Source organism: Opisthocomus hoazin, chromosome 9, assembly GCF_030867145.1.
Source record: "Opisthocomus hoazin isolate bOpiHoa1 chromosome 9, bOpiHoa1.hap1, whole genome shotgun sequence".
NCBI classification, from domain to species: Eukaryota; Metazoa; Chordata; class Aves; order Opisthocomiformes; family Opisthocomidae; genus Opisthocomus; species Opisthocomus hoazin.
Window position 1 is genome coordinate 35,297,253 of NC_134422.1, and position 23,196 is coordinate 35,320,448.

Consider the following 23,196-nt stretch of genomic DNA (forward strand, 5'->3'; position numbering starts at 1 on the left):
CCAGTAGCAAAGCACTTGCTCCTGCACGCACAAGTGAGCAACTCACCTATGCGCAGGGTCAAGGGATGCAAGGAAGGAGAAAACACGCCAAAGTTTTTCACCTTTGTAGTTTAAAGTATTCAAATGTAATTTTGGAAAAACATAAACCCTGAGTAGTTTAAACTATTCAAATGTAATTTTGGACTAAGAGAAGCAGCGATACACAGATCTAAAAGCAAGAAAGAAACATGTGCGTTCACACCTGTGTAACAAGTCTCATCGTTTCTTCATTTGCAGGGTATGACAGGACGAAGGGGACCGATAGGCATTAAGGTAAGTAATGGTGGGGATGACACCTGGGGCTCCTGCCACTCCACCAGCCAGGCAGCCCCAGCACCCAGAGGGATGTGCCAAGAGAAGAGACATGCAGGCTTTGCATCTTCAACTCTGCCTCCTCGCTCCTCCAAATTTCTCTCCTCCTCCTTCAGCTCGTCTCCCTGTATGCTCCTTGCTGGATTCGGTGCAAAACCAGGCGTCCCTGTCCCTGGGGGTGCCCGTCCTCCACAGCATTCCCTGCTCAGATGCTTTGTCTCCGTGTGCTGCTGGAGAAGTCTAATGGGGCCAAAGCATGAAGGAGATTGATGCCTGTTGATTGCAGGAGCCAAATTACCCTGCCAGTTCTGTGCTCATTCTCTGCTATAACTGTATTCTGAAAATAAACCCCAAACAACCGTTCTTCCCTAAAATAACTGTTCTTCCCTGCTCTTTATGCAGATGTAAATGCCCTGAAATCTCCTCTTCCCTCCCTATGGTGTTGACCATGTCCCCCCATGCTAACCTGTGTTATCCTGTTTTGCACTTCAAGGGTACCAAGGGCTCACTTGGTCAAGCGGGACCAGCTGGAGAACAAGGCATGAGAGGGCCACAGGTCAGTGAGATTATGCTGAAGTGAATGTCTTATATCATGATGCTGTTGTGTTCTTTCATCACAGCTACTCCCTCAAAGAGTTTCAGCAGTGAGGACTGTCAGGATTTGGGTATCTTTGGGTGTGATGTGGCCTGGCTGTCCTGCCCCAGGACATCAAGCCTGCCATTGCATTCACACCTCCTGAGCTGTGATGTGTTTGAAAACCATCTCTTGGGCAATGTAGCTTTTGCTTTCCCTTGCCATCTTGTGTAGCACTGATGTATTTCTGCCCATGTGCTTTGACATAGTCTCTCTTTTCTCCCCACACAGGGTCCACCTGGCCAGATTGGCACGCCAGGCATAAGAGGAGAGCAGGGCATTCCTGGACCCAGGGTAAACCCTTCTGCTGCTTCTCAACCATTGACCCAACTGTGCTCAGCAAGAACATCTTGCTGAGCTAAGAAGATGCAGCCAATGCATCTTTCCGTTTCCCTCTCTAGAACCACAACTTTGTTTCAGTCTCTTGTAACACTCTCCTCTCAGCTTATGACAAAGGTTTCTTGATCAAGAGTTACAAAAGAGAAAGAGTTAAAAGCAACCACAAAGGGGCTGAGATTTCAGCGTTTGGCCCATTATTGTTTGCGATTTTAATTAAAGAACATCCCTGAGTGACTGGCAGAGCATCCTCCATGGTGTGATTTCAGCCGCTGAGGCTGGAACATGACCATCTCACATGCTTGCTGAAGCCCCCCCCCCATGCATTTATTTCTCCCTCCTGCTGCCCATCCCAGGAAGACTCATGGCCATAAAGCCAGACACATCTTGCATTTCCCCATCCTGAGCAGGACTTTGCCCTTCCTGCTTACCCCTTTTCCAGGGGTTTTCTCTGGGGACCATATAGGTTGCTGCTGCTATCTCATTCAGCTGACCCAGTCCTTCAGCTCTTCCCAACCACGAATTAGACTTCTGAGTTTCCTAAGCTGCCTTGAGGGGCACCAGCACTAGTAGTAAACACATGATTTCTGTGGTCACCCAATCCCCTAGTTTCTGGCACCCAGTTATATTGATGCGTTGCCAATGTGTGTCTCCTTGTTTCTGTTCCAGGCTGGTAGTGGACCACCAGGAACCCCAGGAGAACGGGGCAGGACGGGTCCCCTGGGACGCAAGGTATGTCTTCATGAGCATGGGGCATAAGAAACTAAAACAGCAGTGAACTGCTTCTGAATAGGAGTGAGCTTAAAAAAAATACTGGAGATTAACATCTTGGAGAGAAATTAATTTTCCAGGGTGGATTCTCAGCTGGTATCTATATGGGAAGGTGGTCGTGCTGGATCTCTCCAGACCCTCCACATGGTTTTATCTCTTCAGATTCAGACACGCTAGTTCATTTCCATGGCTGCTCCACTGTCTGTTTGCACTGGCAAAATCCCCAGAGCTTGGGAGTTTTTATTTTTGTAGTGTTTATAAAAAGAAAACACCATTCTGAGGTGGGAGCTGGTTGGTATCCCATGTCCCATTGCTCAGCTTTCCTGAACTCACCAAAGATCCCACTAAAGAACAAGTGTTTTGTAGCCCTGCTGGCCATGTAGGTCCAGCCATGACTTTCTGTTGCAAGGACCACTGCAGACTGGTCTATGTAAAGAAATCAGTGCTGACGGGCCTGGGAAAGGCTCAGAGTTGCCTGGAGTTTCAGCATATGCTTTAACAGATGCTCCTGTTTTCAGGGTGAGCCTGGAAACCCTGGACCCAAAGGGCCGAATGGACAGCAGGGCCCACGAGGAGAGATGGTAAGTGTGATCATGCACTCATATCGTTAAGGAAGCTGGGCTGAACCCTCTCTTGTGGCAAATCAGTCACAGCCCTTCACAGTGGAGAGCTTAGCTCCATTATGGTCTTTGCATCCTCCATAGTATAATATAAGAGAGGGAAATCAGCCTTATGTCTGCAGCTAGTGTGAGCATATTTGGTAACAGTAGTCCCTTTGAGGAGGTGAATTATATTCACTTGAAAAATGACTTTTAACATCTCAGAGATCCCTCTGCAGGGCAGAGGTTGTCCAGAATTGCTTGGCCTTGTTCTTGCTCATCGCATGAGGCATGGGTAGACACCCTGAGTTGACCTTGTGTACTAGTATAAAATAACCTTTTAAAAGGAGGTATGGACTAAGTGAGCCCTTTCATGGGGCCTGATTCTCATTACTCTGTATAGTGAGAAGCCAGTTGAGGAAAAAGTGGTTTGTGGAAAGCAAGGGAGGACAAGCTTGGGTTAGACACAGCTACAAGCACGCCCCTAGCATTGACTGACCTCCTAACCTTCTTCCCATTGCTGACTTCCACCTAGGTTTTACACATTATGTGTGTATACTAAGTAGGTTTTAATTCAGATTTGTAGTTTTAGCACCACCTTTTTGTGCTTTTTTTTTTTCTTGTAATAATTTTATCTATGGAAGAACTTCTCAAACGCCTGTGGCATCAGTGGGTTCTTTCTATTGATGCCGCTGGATCTGTGAAGTTTAAGCTATTCACATATGACTGCATATTAATGACTTTGGCTTTCCAATTTTAGGGTGATGATGGACGAGATGCAATTGGTGGCCCAGGTCCTAAAGGCAGAAAGGTAGGTGTATGCTCAGCCTGCCCATCTACCAACGTGAGTTACCAAGGGCAAGAAAGTAGCCAAGGTCTTCAGTGCAAGGGTAAAGCCTGGGTAAAGTCAGACACATACAGTAACAAAAATCAGCCGTATGTGTACCCTGGTAAGAAAATCAGGCAAGAGTCTTCAAACCTTTCCCCTTTGTCTTTGTCTTGGTTTTGCCTATATAAATCAACATTCTCAAAGGAGGAGGTATAATCTTTTTGCACCTTCTAGCCAGAAAGCCCCATGAATGTCTGTTCGACTCTGAAAACAGTATAGCAGCATCTCTGATTTTCCCTCTACAGTTTAAATGAGCCTTAGACAAGCAATCAGACCTTAAGAAGAGTAGCTGTTTGCTTTTTGTTAATCTTATGAGGAACAAAATTGCAAAATGAATTTGCAGTCTCACTCTCTTTTTCCTTTGTCATTTAGTTCCTTCATTTGTTACAAATCTGCCTGCAGAATAAGGTTCATTTTCTAAAACCCTGTATTCACATAAACCCTTATGTTGTTTCAGGGAGAACGCGGCTTCATAGGCTACCCAGGGCCCAAGGTACGGTGCAGCCCATGAGCTATGCATTCATTTTCCAAGCAATGTAGCTGTTACCTATGGTCCTGTGCAGATTTAGAGCTATTGTTTGTGGTTTTCCCCAACTAGGGTGGACCTGGTGACCGCGGTAGTGCTGGAGGCCCCGGCCCTAAAGGAAACAGAGGCCGCAGAGTAAGCTGGATCATGACACATTTTTTTGCCTCTGCATGAATTGCATGAAAGACGTGGGCATCTTTTCCCCCTAAGTGTTGATCCATGCTCCTGGGAGTCCTGCAGATATTCATGGAGACGATTTCTTTGCTCTTTCCTTGTCTAGGGAAATGCGGGAGATCCTGGGACACCTGGTCAGAAAGGAGAGGTTGGATACCCCGGACCATCTGTAGGTGTTCATTGCATTGCTGGTGGAGCCTCTAGCTTCCTCCCCTGAAAGAGTCCAAATTGCCTTTCTGAGAAATGCAGTGGTCCTTATTGGTGCCAGAGGTTGAATAATATGCCCACTTCCATCTCCTTCTAATTTCAAGTTGGGCAAATTCCTCTTTATTTGTCTTTGATGTGTCTTTTTAAATTCCTAACTAGCTCTTTATCATTGATAAATATTCACCCGTGCTCAAACCGCAATGCATAGCAGAAGGAAAAAGTCAAGAGACAGGCTCTTACTAAACACTAGGCTTTCCCCATGGCAGCACACCACTCCTAGGAAGTTCTCAGCTCTTTCTCATTTATCACCCCATGCAGGATATGGTCCATGATCAAATCTGACTGGCACAGAATGCCCTAGAAAAGCTGAAGTGACTTGGCTTGCTTTGCACATGAACCCTAAAGCATCGTAAATGTTCCTTTTGGGTTTGGCTTCAGATAGGTTTACTCTTGACATTTCTTCCTGTTGTTGGAAATGCACCTGAAAACAGGCAGGTTTCCCCTTAGCTTCTGCATGACCCGTGGTTAAATAATTATTCCAAATGGGTTCATGGGGCACCCTGAAAATAAACATCACGCTCAATTTTACTTTATTTTTTAAACAGGGACTTAAAGGTGATAAAGGAGAATCCAGAGACGTAAGTGTGGCATCATTTCTCTCTTGTTTTGAAATACTCTTTTGCTGGCTGTGTCACATATCTCTTTTTTCCCTTTCTCTCTCTTTCATTTTATTTTCTAAAGCAATGTGCGCTTGTGCGGAACATCAAAGACAAATGTCGTGAGTATATCAGTGCTTTGCTAATTCCCTGTCACTACCCTTGTATGCCCATCATGTTACACAAATGGCACTGACCAAACTGCTTTTTTTCCTCATCTTTTCCACAGCTTGCTGCTATGGTAAGTCACGTTCAGTCCTTTAAAACCCAGTGTGACCGTGTGCCAGAACTATTTCTCTCCCCACGTATGTGGTATGAACAATTTACTCCTGACTAGGAGGTGGCCCTTGCACCCTGACAACTATTTGGGGCACTATTTGTTCCCAATGCACTTTTCTGGCAGGTCCGAAGGAGTGCCCAGTCTTCCCAACCGAGCTGGCCTTCGCTATCGACACATCCTCGGGCGTTGTGAGGGATGCTTTCAACAGGATGAAGCAAACGGTGCTCAGAGTGGTCAACAACTTAACCATTGCTGAAAGCAACTGTCCTCGGGGTGCCCGGGTGGCTCTGGTCACCTACAACAATGAGGTCACCACAGAGATCCGCTTTGCTGACGCCAGGAAGAAATCAAGCCTCCTTCAGCAGATCCAAAACTTCCAGGCGACCCTGACCACAAAGCCACGCAGCTTGGAGACCGCCATGTCCTTTGTGGCCAGGAATACCTTCAAGCGTGCCCGAAGTGGCTTCCTTATGAGGAAGGTGGCTGTCTTTTTCAGCAATGGGGACACAAGCGCCTCACCGCAGCTGAATGATGCTGTGCTGAAACTCTACGATGCTGGGGTCATGCCCGTGTTCCTCACCAGCAGGCAGGACCCAGTTCTCATCAGAGCTCTGGAGGTTGGGGTCATTCACCCTTTCTTTCCTTTTCCACTCATGATCTGAGTCTGGTTTGCTGGGGAGATTGATGGCATTGGCTCCTACAGGTGGCGGTTGTCTTCCACAGACCTTTCAAGTGCTTAGCACTCAGAAAGTATTGCTGGCCAAACTCACCATGTCATGTCTGTTGCAAGAGAAATCCAAAACATGGCATATGCTGTGAAAAGCTAGTGAGGTTATGAGGAGTCATTTGTTTTCCCAGAACATGGCCCCAGGTGTGGTATGAAAGAGAAGAAAAGACAGTCCCTATAGTGAGAAAGGTCTGACTTAGACAGCAAGGCAAAGGGTGGGAAGGTAGATGTACCATTGGCAGAGAGAAAGGAAGTACGGAGATTTAAAGCAACAAAAAAGCCTCAGCTGAGCACTGGTTCAAGTGCTTGACTCGCTTTCTTGGAGTTTATGTCTCTAAACTAGTCCCACTAACTGATGCAGGTCCATTAGACCCCTCCAAGTAGGATTTACCAAAAGCAGCGTGCCGAGTAGAGAATCTCTTAGCGTTGTGGATTGCCCTTCCCTACTTTGAACTGAAAATAACTGAAGGCAGCATAACTAACACCATTTTTTTCTGTTTGCATCTAACCAGATCAACAACACAGCAGTTGGACATGCAATTGTTCTTCCAACCAGTGCCAGTCAGCTGAATGAAACTATCCAGAGGCTCTTGACTTGTCACATTTGTCTGGGTAAAGCATCCAATTTCTCCTCTAGACAGTGCCAAATCCTTCTGGTCATGCAGCAGTCAGTTGTCAGTGGTGCAGAAGGGAAGCCCAGTTGGGAGTCAGCCCTTTAGCTGTCAAAGACAAGGGATTCATATTTTTAGGATGAGCAGAAAACATGGGCATTGTGAACGAGGTTCACTGGGTGTTCTCCACTTTGTAAAGAGAAGCTTATTTTTTGGCTGTTCCCACTTTTACAGCCCAAATACCAATAGCTAAATGCTTTAAAAAATATGGCCTTCTGCCATTTATGACAGAGCGCTTCAGGGTTCCCTTTGGACAAAGGAGTGCATAAAGATACTAAATGCATAACTAAATGTACTTTGGGATGAAAAGACTTTGGTATGAACTAACGGCCCAGTGAATCTCCGTGGCTTGATAGTATTTCATATGACACAAGAGATTTTTATAATGATGAGGGAGGTTCATCTTCAGTTCCTCCAGCTGAAATCTGCTGTATTTCTTCCCTAGATGTGTGTGACCCTGATCCTGTCTGTGGTTTTGGAAGTCAGAGACCTGTATTCAGAGACAGAAGGGCAGCCCCAACAGATGTAGACACTGACATAGCTTTCATCATCGATAGCTCAGAGTCCACCACCCCTCTGCAGTTCAACGAGATGAAGAAGTACATTTCCCACCTCATAAGTAACCTAGAAATCAGCTCTGAGCCAAAAGTATCTCAGCACCATGCAAGAGTGGCAGTTCTCCAGCAAGCTCCTTACGAATATGAAACTAATTCAAGCTTCCCACCAGTAAAAACTGAGTTTTCACTAACTGATTATGGATCCAAAGAGAAGATCATTAATTACCTACACAACCAAATGACCCAGCTTCATGGCACGAGGGCTATAGGAAGTGCAATTGAACACACAATGACTCATATTTTTGAAAACGCACCAAACCCTCGGGATCTAAAAGTCATAGTTCTGATGACGACTGGAAAAGTGAACAAACAAGAACTTGAGTACCTGCAGAAGGTTGTTATCAATGCAAAATGCAAAGGATACTTCTTTGTTGTCTTAGGCATTGGCAGGAAGGTGAATGTCAAAGATATCTACAGCCTGGCTAGCGAGCCAAATGATGTGTTCTTCAAATTGGTTGATAAACCAGGAGAGCTTCATGAAGAGCCCTTACTACGCTTTGGGAGACTGCTGCCATCTTTTATCAGAAGTAAGTATAACATCCTGCAGCCAAAGTATTATGGAAAGGGCAACATGTGACCTCAGATGGGTTAATCTGCGAAGTTTGGCCTACCTGCCTGTTGGTTGGGTGAGCTTTAGCCTGACCACCTTTTCCGGTAGTGGGGCCGACTGAAAATGGTCTCTTTTTCTGTGTTCTGTACTGTTTGGTCTGTTTGTTGCTGTTCATAGGTCTACCTGGTGGAATATGTCTGGGTTTTGTCCACTTTGGACTCCCCATCCCATCCCATGCTGTCTGTTGGTCCACCAAATAGAGTTTGCACTTCTGTCTGGTTTGACTTGATCTCCATGGGTTCATCTGTGGGATCTGACCTAATCCTGCCTGGCTTGCTGGTCACATCTGCAACATATCCCATAGGGTCTGGTCCTGATGGGGCTCCTGACCCTCTGCAGCCCAGCAGACTACTGTCTCTCCCCCCGAGCTCTCTGAACACCCAGCAAATCTCTCTTCCCTACTTCAGCATAAACATCACATCCAGCAGGCATTTGGATGGCTCATGCTGAGATCTGGATTTGCTGTATGCAGATTTAAGGACCAGATGAACAGGATGCTTTGCTCAGGGATAAATAATGCTGCTGTGTTTGGGATGTGCAGATTGTGCCTTGAAAATTTGCATTGCAGCTTATCTAGAGATCCCAGGCTGGATCTCCAGCTAGAGCCAGATGCCAGAGATCCTATACAGACCTGGCCAGCAAGGACTTTGTGCCTTTTCTAGGAAAGATAGTTCTATCAAAAAAAGTCCTGAAAATCAGTCTACTGGGCTAACAAACCACTGATTCAGGAATATCTTGCACTAAGTAGGAAGCAAACATGAAGACATCTTTCCCTGAAAATAAATGTTTAGGTTTTATCAGTTTGCTTTTTCCATTTGCCACTTACAGGGGTCCTGGAAGATCCTAACTCTTGAAAAAACATTAACTGTGTGGTTAGAAGTGCCTTGTTACAAGAAAGCTATTTACATGTAACAGACTAAGACATACAGCCCTCTGGTGTCTTGTAGTTCCTGCTCTCATGTTTGTAAATTGAAATAACAAATCTCCCAGCCCAGGATGCTGCAGTTACCACGCCAAACATCAAGAGATATTCCATAGCTTTTGTCAGAGCAAGCAAGAAGAGAAGAGATTTTTTTAAATCAAGAAGAAATACATGTAATGTGGTTCTGGTAGGTAACCACCATCCTCAACAAGAGTGTTTAATGCCAGCCTCTGTTTCTAGGCGACTTTGCTTTCTACCTGTCTCCGGAGATAAGGAAACAGTGTGAGTGGCTCCAGAGTGATCAGCAAGCCAAAAGCCTGAACCCTGGGCATGCTGGGAACAAAGCAGTGTAAGTAGTGGTTTGTCTGCAAAAGAATGAGCTTTGCTAGCCGCCTGTTCAGAGGAGAAACTTTCACTTCCCTGTCCCGGTTTGGAAAAAGAAAGAAAAAGCAACTTCAACACTAACAATCAGGATTATCAGTGTTTTACCAGTTTCTTTTGTGCTATGTCAAAAAAACTGTTAAATTTTGTATTTATATATGTATGAAGGATACGAAGGAGGTATATGCTACTGTCATCACGCAGGTCAGGAATTCCAGAAATTACTATTAATTTGGGGCTTTTCACTCCATGAACTATTTTCAGAGGCTGGGCTGTCCTGAGCTATCTGATATTCAGGATCTATCATAGAATATATCCTAATATTTTCTGAATAGAAGTGAGAGCTTGTGTCACCAAAACTCACTCTTCGCTGGCACAGAGCTCGTCTGGCTGTAGCAGGTTGAGCCCCTTGAAATCAGTCATGCTACAGAACTGTCTGCTGCTTTCACTCTTCCGTGTGTAAAGTTGGTGCATAGACAGACTTGTGCCCCAAGTGATAAGCAGGGCTCTGCAGCACTTTTCACTGCTTGACCATGGGCATATCTAAAGCTGATGAAGACTATTGACCTCGAGGGGGTTCTTGCCAATGGATTCTGTGTCAAATCCTCTCCATTTCCAAAATTCTGCTCATACAGGGGGAGGAAGAAAAGCCGTATCAAACGCTTTTGCTTTGACAGGTACGCGGCACCCAACGCGACCGTAATCCAGACCCTCAGTGCCAGCACCACAGTCAGTGCGAGCACCAAGCCTGTTGCAAGCACCAGCGCCCACGCCAGAACGACCACTGCCAGCACCACGGCCCAGACCAGGGTCACCGACCAGACTACAGCCAGCACCACGGTCCAGGTGAATGCCACCATGCAGAGTGCAGCAAGAACTGCCGCCCACACCAAAGCCACCGGGCGCACCACCACGAGCACCACAGCTGCCGCTGCAGGCGGCAGGAGAAGACAAGGCGGTACGTGAAAGGCTCTCCCCACGCAAACAGTGCCTCTCACTTCTCTGTACCACAGTGGGTTGTGGTTTTTGTTCTTCCCTGAGAGGATTATTCCTGTGGGAAATGTCACCAGGGGGCCAAAGTCTGTGCTTGCAGAAACAAGTTTTTAGGTTCAAAACTGGAAATCTGCACTGGGGGGGTTAAGGCTCTGTCAAGTTGTGTCAAGAATTTTGTGCAAATCTGGGTGGGAGACAGGCTGCCTCTAGGTAAAACACCAGCAGGACATCTAAACTTGGGACAATCCATCATCTGCTGCCTGGCTCAGTAGTACAGCAACAGAACACTTCTTTTTCTAGCGTGGCCCATTTGCTTTCTATGTTTTCCTCGTAGCATTACCCCTTGGCTAAGTTTTGCTATTTATGGTGATTCATGCAATGGCATTGTTTGAATTCTCTGTCAGCTAATATAAATAGTTAGCTCAGTTAGTTCATCACTGAATCAGTGTGGAGACCTATTTGGGAATGCTAAAGCTCTTCCATGTGAGCACAGTTCATGCAAAGGAGCTTTCCCATGTGTTTTTGCAAGGGGGTGCAGGCAGCTCTGCACTAGCTGAACAAGTAACAAAGAACATCTGTCAAAGCACAGGGACGCTTAACTCAATGAATGCATGTCCCCGTATAAATAGTAAATAAAAAGCAATAAATAAAAGCAATCAGCTTTTGCAAGGTTAATGCTTTCATTAGCTTGTGGGGACCAAACATTTCTGGGTGTTTCTTGCTCCATTGTTGCTTCCAAGGAGCATTTATAAAGGTCTCATCCAATACTCTGCCATAGCAGGAAAACTATTCTCGAATAGCTTCTTTGACCTGTCTAAGGTTATGTTTGATCTTAAGCAGGCTTTGCTTGAAGATCGTCAGCAGTTTAGTGAATTCGTTGCACCCTAGAGAATGGTCTGACTGGACATGTTTACAGTTGTTGGGAAAGTTGTGCTGAGAATCACATTTCGGGCTGTGTAAATCTCATAAAAAATTGCTTTGATTTGCTAGATTACAGCGGATCATTAAAAAGTAAATAAATCACTTGATAAATCATCTAGGCTATGAAAAAAAGCCTTCCTGCAGTGTGTTGGGTTGGACATGTGAGACAGCAAAGTCACAACCTGGTTTGCATATGCCACAACTGGCTGCAGATAAATCTATTTGCTGTGGACTGGAAAGGAGAGCCTGCAGCACTGAGACACTTCTTTCCTTGAGACATTTCTTCTTCAAGTCCTTGCTTAGTGTTTCTTCTGATTTTGCGTTGCAGCAAAGACCCATGACATCCAGATCACAGATGTCACGGAGAACAGTGTCAGGCTGCGCTGGGCCAGCCCTGAACCACACAATGCCTACACTTTTGATGTCACCATCACCTTAGCGCATGACCACTCTCTTGTGCAGAAGCAAAACCTGACTGGCACTGAGCACGTCATCCAAGGACTCAGAAGCGGACAGAAATACCTTGTCGTTATTACTGGCTACCAGAAATCTCAACCTAAAGTAACCTATGCAGGGACTTTCAGCACGAGTAAGTACCATTTGAGGAAAACACATAAACATTTATTTTTTCAAAAAATGGACACAAGAAATGGAAAAAAACGTGTAAGGGACAGGGAATCAGCTTGTACCAACAATCCAGCCCTCGCAGTGCTCAGTTGTGTCACTGCATGTCTGGCATCCTCTGGACCAGCAGCAGGACCCAGTTATGAAACGCTGCAAATGTGTTCCTTTGGCAAACTCAAGCTGACACTTCAGTGGTGTTAAATCGACACAGATTGTAGGAGAATTAAAGCCAGGCCCAGAGCAGGGGTTTGTCTTACTGTGCGTGCAGGAGGCTTTGCACAATGGGTCTTGGCTGCCTCCAGCCGGCATTGCTGTAATTAATAGTAAGAGTCAAACTGGATTAACACAGGGTAAGTTCAGTCCAGCCTGATTGCAAAATAAGCACGAAAAGCTGTTTCTCTGATTGCCATTTCCATAACCACCTATCTGCTTTGCATACAATATTACCCCCCAAAAAACCCATAAAGAGATTAAATGGAGGGTTTAGTCCTTTGGGGATCCAAGCTCCATGCAGACAGATCACACAAAAGCCTCACCAAACCCTTTGGTGTGGCCAGAAGTTGCTATGTAAGACACAGCCTTTTTTTTTAATGTAGTTTGGCACAGAAGTGGCTTGGCTTGATGGTGTGGAGAAGTTAGTGCTGGTCCTGCCAGTGCTGCATCTGGCTGCTTCTGGCACTTCAGAGCCAGTTTCAGTGCCCGTGGAGAGCCTTTCCGTTGGCTTCAGTGCCAGTAGCACTTCAGTGTTCAGTAACATCCACATGCGCTGAGCTGGATCTCTCAATGCCCAGGGAAGCTGCATTTCCCATACAAATGGGAACAAACTGGGCAAGCAGCAGTGATGCCCTCTATGGTCACAAGCTGTGACCTTTATCCTGGGCAGGATTGTCCCCTTTACCCACACCTATACCCTCCACCAGAGAAAAGCAAATTCAACTTTTCCTGTGACTCCAGCCCCCTCCTGCCCTCCAGCCTCATGGAAAATGAGCCACGGGTTGCCCTGGAAAGGGGCATGATGCAATATGATACAGTCATGCAGGGCAAGATGGAATACGAACCATGTTCTTCTTTCCATGATGAGGGATTTCTTCCCCTGGTCCCAACAACATAGTTCCTAGGGGTGTGGGAGCAGTGTAATCAAGGAGAGGCATGCAATGCATGGACTTTGCTTGAGGGCTGCAGTGGAACAAGAGAAGATCCATCACGGACTATTTTCTCCCATGGAGGATGCCAATTTTATTCTGCCATCTCTAATGCCAGAGGAGCAAAGGTAAACTGGCTACAGAGAGGCTGTGAACAGCTCCTTTAGAGCCCTTGCCCAGTCACATGTTGTAGGGTGAATGGGGGCCATCCAACGCAGTTGTGTGAGGCCCTGAGGATGTTCCCTTGCAGTCACCTCTGAGGATGAGCCTGATCATGCAGTGGAGCCACCGGCTGAGGAGAACAAGGCGAACCCTTCCTGACGTGGCTGGGCGGTTGCGGTTTACTCATCCTGTCAGCTGCCTCCAATAAACATTTCTGAAATGTATGTGCTAGAGTAAACAGATCCAGACCTGACTCCTGCAACTTGTGTGCGTCCCCCGTGCTGGAGCTGGGGCCAGTGAACTTGTTTATGGGTGCGCCAAGGGCGCTGCTGCAGATCCCTTTCCCCTTGGCTGATCCCGCTGCTTTTTCTCCGCAGAGACCCCAGCGCAGCCCAAGGTGTCCCTGGCCAACATGATGCTCAACACTGAGCCGCTGGAAGGGCCCAAGAGCGGTGAGTATGGGTGATGGTGGGAGTGGTGGGCTGTGGGGTTCTGCCAGGACCCTCACCGACAGCCTGGCCGTTTGCACTGGTTTTCCCCTTGCCTGCTCGCAAACACGGCTTTTCTCAGAGCCCGGCTAGGACCAAAGGATCTGCAAGTCCTTCGCTTTGCAGAGCCAGCAGATTATGAGCGAGATGACAGCCTTGTCCATGCAGACCTGAGCTGTCTGTTGGGGTCTATGCCCTCTGCTGGACCCAGAGCCCCCTGAAGTTGCTGCAAACCTCATGGGGGCCTCAAATCAGGTGCTGTTGCCATCGCAAGAATGGGAGATGAGCCCAGGTCCAAGTGCTGGTTGCTATCCAGGTACAGGTTGTGCCCCATGGTGTCTCCAGCATGCATAGCTGCAGGTGTGGATGCAAAACATTACCTGATGCTTGTTCACAGTCTCCCTCCCCATTTGGGGCAAAGAATAGATCTTGGCTCCTTGGTTTAACACACAACTCTCAACAAGGGTTTGACCAACAGCCAGGGATTGCAGGGAAGTTAGTGTCAAACATTTTCATAAATTTGGCTAATTGGTAGCTTCCCTCCAGTTTCACCCATCTGCCCGTCCCCTGTTTCTCTGCCATCAGTGGTGTATGTAGTAAACCTCTAAATGAGCAACCTGTCAGCTCCTACTCTGTCGTTAATCCAGTTAACCTGTGTTAATTACCCATAATCATTGTAGCTGTTAATACATCATCTCATTGCTTTTGTTGACATCAAGGTCACTATATCAACGCTATTACACTCCGTTGTACTGTAAATGCCAGGCTGCAACCCTTCCTCCAAGGGTCTGGAAGGGCTCTCAGCCTTCATAAAGCAGCACAGCTGTGTCGCAGGCACCAGCTATAGATCTGGCATCCAAAATTCATCCCTGAATCATCACTCTCATGTTTTTCTTTAAGCATTTTGCTTGCACTGTGGCTCATTTTCTTCCTGAGATGATTTGGGAGCATGGGGAGATGCTGCTGCTCAGTGTGTTCGGCCAACGAGAGCTGCAAAGCTGCTGTTGGGTGTTGGGGTCTGTCTACTCGCATTGAAAAGTGTGAGTGTGGCCCTCATGCCTGGATGGTGGTACCACTGGTGCTTGCTGTAGCAGAGGGGCTGAGCGCTTGTGCCAGGCAGGGACAATCTCATTGCTGCCGTGCTGCATGTCCCATCATCCCACTGTTCTAATGTGTTCCCACTCCTTTAGTCCCTCTCTGTGGCACTGACATCCCCTCTGAAGCTTCCATCTGGCTTGTCCTCACCAGGTGACATGCACCCCCATGGCTTTGTTTAGTCCTTTGTGTGCCAGCCCTTTGGAAACAAGGTGTGTAGGGTTTGTGTAGGTCTGCCTGAAGGAAAATGGATGTGCTGTGTGGTCACTCAACGCAGACCTCTCAATCTCAGCTCCTCTTGTTGATCCACTTGCAGCAAACGTCTCTGCTTGAGGATTTATGGCAGCCAGCAGCCTGGGGGAATGTTTCCCTAAGGGTGCTAGTCTGAAGTTTCTCCAGAGGCTAAAAACATTAAACAGGGCAGGGGATTTGGGGCGGGTTGTTTAGCCGAGCCTTCTCTAGTCCTCTCTACAACCAGAGAGATCCATGCGTAAATACTCCTACGGACCTCAGAGGAAGCTCCAAATTCTGCCCTCCTTACAAGGCAAGGCAGCTGCTAGCATAGTTGGCATATCTTTGCTAATAAAAACTCTGGGGATTTGTACCTAAATTATCATTTTTGGGCAGGAAAGTAACATATGTTTAAATCCCCATCAAGCCTGAAAGTCTACCAGGTGCGGCTTTGCCTCTAAAGATAAACTAAACACACTTAAGGATTAAAAGTTACTGCCAAGACAAACAGCTTTGAAAATAAATGGGGGAGTTGTGTGAGGCCTCAATCCTGGATGCACCAGCGGGAAGTTAAGGGGGTCCCACCACCTTGGTCCAGGGACTTGGGGTTTGGATGTACAACGAAGTGAAGAGTGAGGAGAGGCAAGCTGGAGGCTGGGGAAGGTTTGCGTTCAGCAAGAGAAATCACACGACAAGGAACTGCCACCTGTCCTGTACTGGGCTTTTTTTCTTTTTTCTTTTCAATCTCTTTGCTTTTTTGGCTTTTAACCCTTTGAGAGTCACTTAACCTTTGCACCTTTTGACATGCAGATTGGCCAGACCCTTGCTTGCTGGACTTTGACATGGGCATGCAGTGCAAGGACTATCAGATTGTGTGGTTCTTTGACTACAAAAACAAGATCTGCAGGCAGGCTTGGTATGGTGGCTGCGGTGGTAATGGCAATAGATTTGAGGCCGAAGCTGAGTGCATTAGCAAATGCTTAAAACCATGTAAGTACCACGTGGGGATTAATCCTTTTGTATTTTCTCATACTGTCAAATAATGTTTGGATTGGAGAGAAAATATCATTTAAAAACCTAACCCATGCACTTTTTCCTCCAGCAGCAGCTGAGAAAACCATGCAGCAGCCACACCTTGGGAAGAGATTATCACCAGGTAACACCCCAAAAAAATAATAATCACAAACCAAAGCAAATCCATTATTTCACCTTGACCATTTCATAGCATGCATCCAAGCTTGTCTAGTACAAGATCATCAGTAGTATAGACTTGGTTTTCATTTGCTCCTTGACATGACCATGCCCTACCATCTGCTTTGCATGAGCAAGTCACCTTGCATGCGTGCTGTCACACCAGCACATGTCACGCTTGCACGACCTGGGTGCAATCCACAGCTATACGGCAAAATCATGTACTGGATTTCGTGAGAAGTGTGTGGGGTTGCTGAACTGGAGCATGGCCCAGTTCCAAAGCAGTTTCTGTTATCACTGCATAACTAACGAACACTACCACTCAGCTGTGTGCCTTTGCTGAGATGCAAAGAATTGTAAATGTTTCACTGCCTGTAAGAAAAACACTTGATGGAAAATTACTCCGTGGGGCTTGGGTCTTCTGTGCAGATGTTCTCCTTTTGTATCAAAAGATAAAAATCAAATTTGAGGGAGGCACCCACAAGAAAATGGCAATGACATCCTCTCCTCAAGCAGTTTCTGAGATTAAGGAGCTGTGTTTGCAAACCTCTTGAAGACCTGGGAAGGAAGTAGAGGCTTGGAATCACCTGTGTTGGTTAAGCAAGGGTTTGGGATGGGAACCTGACCCCAGCAAAGCCTTGCTTATCATAGCAACCTCCCCCTTCTAGTAGTGTTTCAGAGCCCTTTGCAGAGACGGGATGGAAACCTAGGGGTGAAGCAAAGTCTGGCTAATAACAGCAGGGCTTTAATCCTTGTAGGAGCATGACAGGGTTTGTAAAGGCAAATTAAGGACCCCTCCCACCCATTTAATTTTCTTAGGTGCATTTTAGGCTCCTTAAATCAGACTCCTGAATTTTTGCCACTGGCAGCTGTGCAGCCCACGTCCAGCTGTGGGTGCCCCTGCAGAGACACAGAGGCAAGTGAGGAGGAGGCTGCCACCAGCCATGGAGATGCCTGAGGTGGCAGCTGCTTGCAAAAGGAGATTGTAAGGTGCTTCTGGGCTGCAAACAAGAATCATGGACAAAGATTCATTGGTTGCAGCTTGAGGACTTCTCAGCCAGAAGAAGCAGCGTAGGGCTTGTGCAGAAACCTGTAGTTTCAATCTAGAGCGGGGTTTCACCCTCACAGAGCAGGGAAGCCTCCCTGATGTGTTTTTCTCCAGAGGGTGCATGTTTCTGCTAGCCCCATCCCATAGACCAGCCCCTCCTGATCATCATCACATGCCTTGATGATGTTTCCAGCAACTGTTGTTCAGGCTAAAGTGATATTTCATGAACTTGGCACCGTTCTGCCCTGGGCAGATAGTCAAGCAAAGCAACTGAGGGGCCCCGAAGGGACGTTTGCCTCTCTGCCTGCCTGCCGGAGTCCCCTGCTCTATTTGCCACTTTATTCTCTTTTTGTTCTCTGCAAAACCAGAGCTTGAATCCACCATGGAAAAAGAGACACTGGAGTTCACGTGCAGCTCAGTTCTTAAAATGCTGGGTGTTGGGTCGGGCTCTCAGTTCAGCTCATAGCAGGTACCAGAGCCAGGTGCAGCACAGAGAAATGAGTTGGTCTCCCAAAGCTTAGGGCTCTTCGGGTGCAAAAATGTGCACGAGACCCACCTCCCATTTGAAGCCTTTTAAATCCTGTGATAATCTTTAACTTTCTTGTTGTTGTTTTGGTGGTTTTTGTTTTTACCATCACAAAACTAAATGTGAGTGCAACTGAAGAGCCCAGGCACATTTTCTCCACAGGATGAACTGAAACCCCAGCTTACAGTGGCTACCCCCATCTTTTGAACTTGCCAGAGCCAGACACATCTTAAAACATGTTTTAGCTCCCTAGTTCTTTGTGTCCATCAATTCTTTGAAATTTTTGGTTAAGCTTTTGTTTCACTTATTGTGTTTTGGGCTTGGGGTTTTTGGTAGGGGGTGGAGGTTTTGGTTAAATTGCCATCAAGTGGTCCAGCTGGAGCAGTCACTATACGGTATTTGATGGTGCTCCAGGTTTCAACTGGAGAGTGGCACAAGCCCCTGTGGTGTGAATATTAGGGCAGAAAAACTGAAGATCATGATTCAAGTAAACTTTCTGCAGCTTTCCTGAAGCCAGATCTGCCTCTAAAGTGGTGGTTGAATTTCCCCACTCAACTGCTTCTCCTAAAGGCTGCTTCCACTCTCAAAGGGGATGAAGGAGAGGGGAAAGTTGGGCTGCCTGGACCCTCTGCCGTAGAGAAAAATTGTATTATACCTCCCATCAGCTGAATGTTTTGATTACTGGTTGGACTCCGGAAAGGGTGCGCAGGGTTTGCGGTAGAGTCATTCTTGTATCCACATCTGGTGGCTTTCAGTAGTTTGGAAGGCAGGAAAGAAGGGAAGATGGACTTTAAAAAAAAAATCCGAATAGAAAAGGCAAAGAGCCTGCCAAAGGCATGGGGAAGATTTTGGCTGTAGGAGCCTAAAAGCAAAGCTGAATTGGAAGGTAAATGCTGATTTCAAATTCCAAGGAAAAACAGAGATTGAAAAAGAAATCCTGCTTCAAACAGCTGCGTTTAGAACAGGACAATGGGCAGGAGTGTCACTTCAGATATGTCTCCTCTCTCAGAAAGGACATATTCCCAGCTCCTCCTGTCTAAACAGTAAACCCGCTGCTCAAACAAACCACCCAGTCTCCGTCATGACCGCAGCCCAGGCCACTTGAGCCTGAACCCTTTGACCACAGCGTTGTTCTGGCAGTGATCTATTCACAGAATCACAGAATCACAGGATGGTAGGGGTTGGAAGGGACCTCTGTGGGTCATCTAGTCCAACCCCCCTGCCGAAGCAGGGTCACCTACAGCAGGCTGCACAGGACCTTGTCTGGGCTGGTCTTGAATATCTCCAGAGAGGGAGACTCCACAACCTCAGTTGCTCATGGCACGGAGGGACTTCTGAATGCACAAGAAGAGGGAAAAATGCAATTAAAATGAGTGGGCAGAAAAGGTTTAGACGCTTGGCAGCATCTGCCCAGAAGCATGCCTGACATTGGTCTGGGCATTTCCACATCCCCCCGGGGCCATCCCAGGAGCATCCCGGCCTCCTCGAACGTTCCTCGGCTCTGGGCAACTGCCAGCACCAGCTGCAATTTCCTTTAAAGTAAACCCGCTGCCAGGGCTTTCTTATTGCCTAGGATCCGTTGCCAGACCTACTTTCTAGTCAAGATTTCAGGGATAATCGTCTGCGCCCTTCTTCCTGTGAAAACTTTTGAAGTGTATAGTATGTCTTTGCTCTCATCAGACCGCAAAGAAACTTGCTTGCAAATACACTTCTTTATATAGTCACCCTATATCTATATACTCTTTCCTATATTCAGTATATATTCCACTATATTTGGGACTATTAACCACAATTTAAGAGACAAGCCCATTAAGTAGCTTGATTTCTGGCACCTGGTGCCAAAAGGCATGATCCTAAGATAAGATTATCAGAAGATAACTTCAAGACCTGAATTTCCCCAGTAGTCATTGCTGGTGTACTCTGTACACGCATTGATTTATCTTTTCTTTTGGAAAAAAAAAAAAAATCAAAAAAAAAAAAAACAAGAAGAAGAAGGTAAAAGACTTTTTTTTTTTTTTTTCTTAATTAAAAAAAGAGTCCTGGTTGCAAATACCCCTCTAGAAAGAGGAACTCCACACTTTGCCCATCTGACACTTCCTCGTCTCCATTCATTTTTCAGTGCTGGCTGTTTTACTGATACTTGTTTGACTGATGTCTTAATGATTTTACTCATTCCCAAGGCTGGACACCAGCAGCTTGAAGCCGTACCGCTCATAAGTGGCAGCAATAAGCGTGATACCAGAAATTTTGGGGATCTGCCTGACTCAGGGCTATGGTAACAAGGCTTTTCCAGGACTAACTATGATGGCTGATGGTTACACTGTGCTGAGCAGAGATGGCATGAGCTGCTTTTGCATCCCTGTCTGCAGGGGATGCTTTGTTTGTGACTTGGGGGTACATCAGTGGCTAATCTCAGATTTTTAATTTTTTTTACTTTTTTATTTGGCAATTTCATTTTAACACATCCAAGTACTTTGTTATTTAGTTTCCTGCTCACCCAGCAAGGGATGCAGGATGCCACAGGGCAGCGTGTCTTATGTCCGGGAGCACCTTCACATAAAAGATTTCCCTTTTCAGGGGAAGCCAGTATTTTTAATAGGAAAATGATGGTGCAAATATATTTTCCCTTGCAGCCCATCCAGTCCTCTCTTACTTCTGAGACCTGCCAACTAATTTCCTGCAAATCCAGTGGATTTGCAGGCAAGCGCTGCCTTGCAGCACTCTTTCTTCATCTCAGCATCGCTCCATGGCTGCATGACAGCAACACGGCCGAGGGCTTGTGGATGAGGTCTGGTGTCCTCTTTGGCAAAGGCATCTAAAGACAGACACTCTCTTTGCAAACTGTGAGATGGGATTTAGTCACAGGAGATGTGCAAAGTCTGTGCTGAGGTTTCACTTTCTGAGCTTGCATGCCAGCCCTGCTTGCGGGCGTTTCTCTGCCATGCAAATACATTCAGCGAGGCTGTGTTTCACCCAGGGGTGCTGTTGCTGACTCTTCTTGCGCCTGCTTTTATCCACAGTCAAGGAGATCTGCTTGCTACAGAAAGACAAGGGGCCATGCGAGGACTTTGTGCTGAAATGGCACTATGATCCCAAGACCAAAAGCTGTGCCCGGTTCTGGCACAGCGGCTGCGGAGGCAATGAGAACAGATTTGACACAAAGACCGATTGTGAAAAAGTTTGCATGCCTGGTAAGCAGCGTACGGGTGGCTGGAGAGGGGGCCAGCCAAGTCCCTGGTGTTTCCAGTCTGGTGCATGGCTGTAGTGACATCAGAGTGGTTGTGGTGCTGGCAATTAACTTCTTTCCCCTCCCTCAATATCATGCACGGCTTCCCATGTTCGAAATAACCTCATTTATTTTCTCTGTTTCCACCAAATCTTTTCAGATAATATCAACCCTGGCATGGTGACGACAATAGAAACATAGAGCCAGCAACCTGCCAACACATACCTCTGAGACAGTCAGGAGCATCAGCCGTTGCCACCTTACCCCTATAGAAGCTAAGGGTATAGACTACCTTGCACTGCACTATTTCATGCTTTTAACTTCCATGCAAACCTTGAAAAAAGTGTTTTGCTGCATATCAATACGGTGCTAAACTGTTTGTGGACTGAGTGCTACATGTGTCTGGGTTATATTGTATATCTTCAACATTACCAAATATTTACCTAATTGCAGATTGTTATTGTCTCTGAACATGTCTCTAAATTACCCTCTCTTTCCGATTCTGGCAGTCTGCCTGTCTAAGGCACTGTAAAAATAAGACAAAAAAAAAATCATAATAATTTCACTACAACTGTTACATGCTTGCTTTTATCTTTTTCATAACTGAGCATAACTTTACAGGGGAAGACTTCGTGTAAGAGAGTAGCTAATTCTGATAAACAAGCGGTTTGATTTTTCATTCTTCCTTTTTTATTTTATTTTTTCTCCTTTTGCTGGATTAGATTTCAAACTAGTTCTCTTGTATGCATTTGTAACATACGTGGCCAACTGAACTAGCAAGGAAAAGGAAGCAAGGTTTCCGAATGCAAATGCACTGCTGGGACCAAGGCCTCAGTTAACAAATTTTTAAATGTGGTGTAGGATGCCTCTGGCATTCTTCTGATGTTGTATGTTTTATAAAATACAAAGCAAAGCAATTGAGGGGGGGGACAGTGGGTGGGAGGGGGATTTTATTTTTATTGTGTCAGGAAGTCTATACAAAGAACTTTTAAATAAAGTCTAAAGGAGGTTTTGAGAAACTCATGTTTTTGTCTTTGTAAAAGCTGTGGTGGGCATCAGTGGAGTCCAGGGTCTGGAAACCATTTATCTGGGGGGAAATCCCAGTGGCCCTTAAAGGGAGGATGGATGCAGTATGGCTGTTCAGGGGGACATCACTGAGATGCTGCTGACAACCTGGAGTTTTTCAGCTTGGAAGAAGGTGGAAACTGGGATGACTCGGGAGATGGTGGTGAAATCTCTGCCCTAGATGAACTTCAACTCAGCTGGGCATGGCCCTGAGCAACCCAGCCCCAGCTGGCCCTGCTTTGAGCAGGGTGCTGGACCAGAGGCATCTGGAGGTCCTTTCCAACCTGCGTGGCTCAATGACCCCGTGGGCATTTTCGGGTGTCTGCTTTGCTGTCCATACCAATGATGATTTTCACCCCGGAATATTCCTATTCTTATCTGAACTCACCCAAGGAAGCTGAAATTTACAGAAAATCCCCCGTAAAAGCATGAAGCAGATGTACTTGACCCCTCCAGGGCATGGGGCAGCTCTGGGCTGTGCAACTGAGGTCCGGAATTTCCTGGAGCCTCAGTTGTGGTATGCAGACGAGGGGTTGATAACAGCGCCCATGGCCCGGTGGCCATGCTCAGAAGGAAGACGTGAGCCTTGCAGCCACACACCTTGGATGAGCAGCTGAATGTCAAAACCAGAGCAGGTCCACAGGAGAGAGGGCATTCACTCACTTCGGAAGAACAGGGTTGAATTGGTTAAATCCTGGAAAGGAGACCAAGCTTACAATTTAGTGCTTATCCAGTGTCTTCCTCCATGGGTTGGAGTGGGATTGTCACGAGGAGCAGGTGACCTGGTGGTCACCTGCCTGATACTTTGGGCTGCCACATTCTGAAGCATTCCAGGTGGGCACTCAAGGATCCCAACGAGACACTCCACACATGTTGTACACGATGCCTATGAAAGCAGCCCTCCCAACAGCATCTGCCTTCCATAATACCATTTACAAGACTAAATTAAGCTGGCCAGACACCTCAGGTTCCCCATTCAGTGCTGCACACAATCCATGAGGGTCCAAGAGGCTCACCTTGACTTGTGCAGGTGAGTAGGGCTGCAGATCCATTGTGGCAAGGGGAGGGCATAGGGCTGCTCCAGACTTTGTCCCTGCAGGAATTTACATTTTTAGGTGTCCTAGCTTTTATGC

The 23,196-nt window shown here is 46.6% G+C and overlaps 1 protein-coding gene across 1 annotated transcript in view; it reads left to right on the forward strand.

The window, feature by feature from the left end:
• COL6A3 (collagen type VI alpha 3 chain) overlaps positions 1 to 21,920 on the forward strand; it is a 64,631-nt gene extending 42,711 nt beyond the window's left edge. The window contains exons 24-46 of the mRNA XM_075430646.1: positions 277 to 312; positions 845 to 907; positions 1,217 to 1,279; positions 1,991 to 2,053; positions 2,611 to 2,673; positions 3,452 to 3,502; positions 4,038 to 4,073; positions 4,179 to 4,241; positions 4,387 to 4,449; positions 5,093 to 5,125; positions 5,229 to 5,265; positions 5,373 to 5,384; positions 5,547 to 6,040; positions 6,663 to 6,762; positions 7,267 to 7,965; positions 9,211 to 9,319; positions 10,029 to 10,309; positions 11,594 to 11,854; positions 13,571 to 13,645; positions 15,818 to 15,997; positions 16,110 to 16,163; positions 20,793 to 20,963; positions 21,159 to 21,920. Of these exons, the coding sequence (XP_075286761.1) occupies positions 277 to 312; positions 845 to 907; positions 1,217 to 1,279; positions 1,991 to 2,053; positions 2,611 to 2,673; positions 3,452 to 3,502; positions 4,038 to 4,073; positions 4,179 to 4,241; positions 4,387 to 4,449; positions 5,093 to 5,125; positions 5,229 to 5,265; positions 5,373 to 5,384; positions 5,547 to 6,040; positions 6,663 to 6,762; positions 7,267 to 7,965; positions 9,211 to 9,319; positions 10,029 to 10,309; positions 11,594 to 11,854; positions 13,571 to 13,645; positions 15,818 to 15,997; positions 16,110 to 16,163; positions 20,793 to 20,963; positions 21,159 to 21,199 (3,048 nt within the window). The 3' untranslated portion in view covers positions 21,200 to 21,920. The remainder of the gene's footprint in view (positions 1 to 276; positions 313 to 844; positions 908 to 1,216; positions 1,280 to 1,990; positions 2,054 to 2,610; positions 2,674 to 3,451; positions 3,503 to 4,037; positions 4,074 to 4,178; positions 4,242 to 4,386; positions 4,450 to 5,092; positions 5,126 to 5,228; positions 5,266 to 5,372; positions 5,385 to 5,546; positions 6,041 to 6,662; positions 6,763 to 7,266; positions 7,966 to 9,210; positions 9,320 to 10,028; positions 10,310 to 11,593; positions 11,855 to 13,570; positions 13,646 to 15,817; positions 15,998 to 16,109; positions 16,164 to 20,792; positions 20,964 to 21,158) is intronic.
• Positions 21,921 to 23,196: the final 1,276 nt, after the last annotated feature.